The 4,427-nt window shown below is 60.2% G+C and overlaps 1 protein-coding gene across 1 annotated transcript; it reads right to left on the bottom strand.

Annotated features, from left to right (window-relative positions):
- Positions 1–1,195: 1,195 nt before the first annotated feature.
- On the bottom strand, positions 1,196–4,071 carry GSTM3 (glutathione S-transferase mu 3). Its single transcript, XM_036452531.2, has 8 exons — positions 3,919–4,071; positions 3,523–3,598; positions 3,185–3,249; positions 2,455–2,536; positions 2,266–2,366; positions 1,841–1,936; positions 1,647–1,757; positions 1,196–1,390 (listed from the first exon to the last, which is right to left on the bottom strand). Exons 1-8 carry the CDS (start codon positions 3,964–3,966, stop codon positions 1,292–1,294), a joined length of 678 nt encoding a protein of 225 aa, XP_036308424.1. The 5' UTR covers positions 3,967–4,071; the 3' UTR covers positions 1,196–1,291.
- Between the last annotated feature and the right edge of the window lie 356 nt (positions 4,072–4,427).

The following is a 4,427-nucleotide window of genomic DNA, read 5'->3' as shown; positions in this document are numbered from 1 at the left end:
ATCACGACTGTGGGAAACTGATGCGGCGGTGCCTTTGGATAATGTGTTTGTACGTTTACATAACACAGGTCTGCTCTAGGTGTTCCAGGCAGTGGCTTACTTCTCATGACAGCCGGAGAAGGAGGGCTCATTGGTCAGAGGAGGCACGAGGTCCGGGGGCCAGCCTATCGTGGCAGAGCCAGGATGCCCGGCCCCCTGCAGCCCCGGGGAATTCAGGAAGGCTGGAACCCATGCCGGGCAGGGGTGGGGGAGGGACCCCCAAGAGAGGTAGCCAGGCAGGAAGTAGAGCGATTTAAAGGGCTTTGTAAACTGGAGGAGGTGGCTTCTGCCCCAGAGGATTAAGAGCCCCTTGATTGTACTTAAGCAGGAGAGGGACATGAGCAGATTTGCTGATTGGAAAAATCACTGGCTAAACCCAATGCTCTTCTCCTCCCCCACACCCCTCCGAACCCTCAAACCCGTTTATCAGTGTGGCTCATTGCTCAACCTCGTCCAGCTGCTGAAGGATAAGGGATGTGCAGTTTCTCCTCTGAGCCAGGCTCCGGGATGCTGAGCCCTAAGCCGGCTTGAGAGGCAGACCCATGTCCACACGCCAGTGGTCCCCACTCCGCCCATCCTGTCAGTGACATAACGCCTCAGCTCGTCTTTCTGAGTCCCATAAGCCATTGCTTTCTGAAGTGAAAATGTTGCTCAGCCTTCAGCAATGAATACAAATGAGCATCTCTAATGCCTTTTGGGGAGTGGCTCCTAATGCAAAGACTTTTGTAAAGCTCTTTTTTTAATCCTCACCCAAGGGTATTTTTCCATTGATCTTTAGGGAGAGTGGGAGAGGGAAACACAGAAACATCAATGTGAGAGAAATACATCGACTGGTTGCCTCGTGCATGCGCCCCAACCAGGGCCTGGGCCCGGGAGGAGCCTGCAACCGAGGTACGTGCCCTTGGCCAGAATCGAACCCAGGATCCTTTGGTCCGAAGGCCGACGCTAGCCACTGAGCCAAACTGGCTAGGGCTCACCTTTCTTTCTAGTGCTCACCCTCCAGGCTTGGGCAAGACCCTCTATAGTAGCCACTGAAAGCAACTGGGGGGTGGGGCTGTCAGTGTTGCAGGGACTGAGCCACGTGTTGGTAATAATCCTCCCCCATCCTCACTCTCCTCCGGCCCTTCCTCCCCAGAGAAACCCAGTGACACACCAGTAGTCTAAGGGCTATTTATTGAGAGGAGCAGAGAAGGCACACGGGTCCCCCGGGGACAGGAGGGGATGGAAGAGGCGGTGTGAGGCAGCCCCCTGCTCAGCATATTCTCTTGCAGCCCCACAGGGCCATCTTGTTGTTGACGGGCATCTTGAAGAAGCGGTCGGACTGCATGTAGGCCGCGATCTTCTCCAAAGCCTGCGGGGAAGCACGCCGGGCTCAGAGGCCAGCACAGCGACAGCCCGTGTCTAAGCAGTGGCACTCACCGCTGCCCGGCCCACCTCCTTTGGGTACAGAAGCCGGACCCTTCCCAAGACGGGAAGGTCTGGAGGGGCCCAACCACGGGTCCCTTGAGGAAAAGCTGGTGTTGGCAAGACCCACACAGTGGGGCGCCCGGGGCCCCGGGGAGCCTGTGGGTGTGTCTGTGAGAGAAAGGTGTAGGGAGCATCATCACCTCAAAGCGGCACATGAAAGCCTTCAGGTTTGGAAATTCATCCAGGCACTTGGGCTCAAACATACGATTCTGATCTAAGACGTCGTAGGTGAGGAAATCCACAAAGGTGAGCTAGGGACAAGTGAGACGGCGAGGTCAGGAGAGTTCCTGAGCTCCTGCAACGACAGAGCGATCCTCCCCTCCCCTCCTCCTACCTTGTCCCCCGCAAACCATGAGAATTTCCCCAGGAACAGGGAGAACTGCTTCAGCTGTCCAGGCAGCTGCTCCAAGTACGTGGGCTTCAGCTTTTCCTGGGGGGGGGGGGGGGGGGGAGAGAGAGAGAGAGAGAGAGAGAGAGAGAGAGGGAAGAGCTGTGATCATGCTCACAGCTGATAGGGTTGGGGGTAGGGATGGATGCTCAGGCCCCTCCCCCCGCCCCTTCCCCTCCAGGTGCCTCAGGCTGGATGGCAGGACGCACAGGAGGAGTTTGGAAAGGAGGAGGCCACTAAGTCAGAGTTCTGCTTCCTGTTCCGACAGCTCGCTTGGTGGGAGGTGGCAGCAGCATGGAGACGTAACCATGGTTTCCTACGGCTCCTCCCCCTCATGCCCGCCCGCCCGCCCGCCCGCCTGCCAAACTCACATGGTCCTTGTTGTAGCAGATCCGAACCAGCTGCATGCGGAAGTCCATGATCTGGTTCTCCATGATGTCCACGCGGATCTTTTCTTCTTCGGTGTCCCCACCTGCAGGCCAGACCACCAGCGATCACCCCGGCACACCCACCCCCCAGAGCGGCCAGCCTCGGCCCCTCCCCGGTCCCGCCCCACTCACACATGTTGTGCTTGCGCGCGATGTAGCGCAAGATGGCGTTGCTCTGGGTGATCTTGTTCTTGCCGTCCATGAGGTAGGGCAGCTGGAAGGAAAAGGTGACATGAACAGCCTGCCCGTCTCCTGGGGCAGCTGGGACTGGCAGGGACGTGGACAGGAGAGAGAAGATGCTGTGTCAGGAGGAGGAAGCACATATGTAGAAGGCAATGATTGGGCCCCACCTGAATTTAGGCAGGTGTGTGTGTGTGTGTGTGTGTGTGTTCGCCACAGACCTTTCTTGCAGAAGTTTTTTTTAAAGGCATAAAGCAAATTACTCATATTTACACAATTTATAAAAACACTAAGAAAACCAGATTGTACCAATAATATGTGCCTATTAGTGAATCAAATAACAAGCAGGGGTAATAATTACCACAGTGTCCAAGTATGATGGCTGTACATATTTACAACACCTACTGCATATGAAAATGCCCCCTTTCTAGTGACAAAGCCACAGACGTGGCTCACACCCAGCGTCACTTATTGCTCACATGCGCAGTAGAAGGGACTGCTAACTTCAGTGAGTGCTTCGTGGAGTGAAAGTAACTGTTCTCCACGTTCTTGAGCCGCTGAAGTCTGTCTGTCCCATCCAGGGGAAGAGCCCGGTAGTGGATGCCCCCCAGGCCAGAGAGGGCAGAAGTGAGGGTCCAGGGGACCGCCCTCCTTCTGGCTCCCCTTCTCCTAAACCACCTACGTTTGGAAAGTCCAGGTCCAGCTTGAATTTCACATCCAGCCATTGGCTTTTATCAAAGTCAGGAGCTGCAAGAGAGAGAATGGAGTGGGACCCAACCTCCCCCCCCCCCTCCCCCAGGGCAGCGGGGAATCTAGGAAGACAGCCTAGTCCCAGGGGCGAACATCCCCAGCCCCCTGCTTAACCATTTCATGGCCGGGGCGGGGCCGTTGGTTAGGCGTTAGGACGGGGTTGGGCCGAAGGAGAACCCAGCTCCAGGTGAGCGCTCCCAGGTGGGGGCACTGGACTGGGGGTGATGCCACCTTCGGGGCACGGAAAGGCAGGGGCGGGGCGCGCCTTACCTCCCCCGCAGATGTACCGTTTCTCCTCGTAGTTGGTGCCTGTGAACTCCAGGAGCAGGCGGATGGCGTGCGCCAGCTGGGGGGCGAGGGGGGTGCACAGCTCAGATCGGCGCCTGCGCCCCCCGCCCCGCCGCCAACGTCCACCCCCCCCCCCCGGGCTGCGAGCCCCCTCCCGCCCAGCAGTCGTTAAGCCGGCCCCGCACCCCCCTTCGCCCCCCATCAGCCCAGCGGGGGCCGTCCCCCGGCCTCTCCCCGGCCCGGGTCCCAGGGGCGGGGACTGGGGGTCCGGGGTCCGGGGTCCGGGAGGCGCCGGGCTCCGGGGACAGCCCTCCGCGGGGGCCGTTGGCCGGAGCCCCGCCGCCCCGGCGCCCGCCTCCCGGCCGTCGGGGCACTCACCCCGCGGATGTCCCAGTACCCCAGGACCATGGACTTGGTCGACGACATGGTGGTGTCCTTTCCTGCCTTCGGGAGGGAGGCGAGCGCCGACCTGGCGGCTCTTTATACCCGACCTGGTGGGCGGGGCCGACGCGAGAGCTGACTCCGCCCCGCCGGTTCCCTCCTAACGTGCCCCGGGCCGCGCGCTTCTGCAGCCCGAGGGGAGGGGTGCAGCGCGTGCTGGGGGGCCTGGGGCCTGGGGCCTGGGGCCTGGGGACCTGGGGACCTGGGGCCTGGGGACCTGGGGTTGGGACTCTGCGCGAGCCGCACTCGGTTAATGGTGCCCACAGCCCGAGCAGTGAGGGCTCTGGTGGCCCCGGGAGAGTGAGATATTTACCTAGTTGGGGGGTAGGGGGAAGGTGGGCAAGGCTGTGGCTCTGATCACCCCGGAACCCCACCCTTGTGTGCATGTTGGGAGGTGTCACGACTCAGGAGCTACTCCAAGGTTCCTGGCCCCAGGGTCTACCCAG

This window comes from Pipistrellus kuhlii, unplaced genomic scaffold, assembly GCF_014108245.1.
Source record: "Pipistrellus kuhlii isolate mPipKuh1 unplaced genomic scaffold, mPipKuh1.p scaffold_m20_p_24, whole genome shotgun sequence".
NCBI lineage: Eukaryota > Metazoa > Chordata > Mammalia > Chiroptera > Vespertilionidae > Pipistrellus > Pipistrellus kuhlii.
The sequence above is the reverse complement of the archived record's forward strand: the minus strand, read 5'-3'. Positions and strand labels throughout refer to the sequence as shown.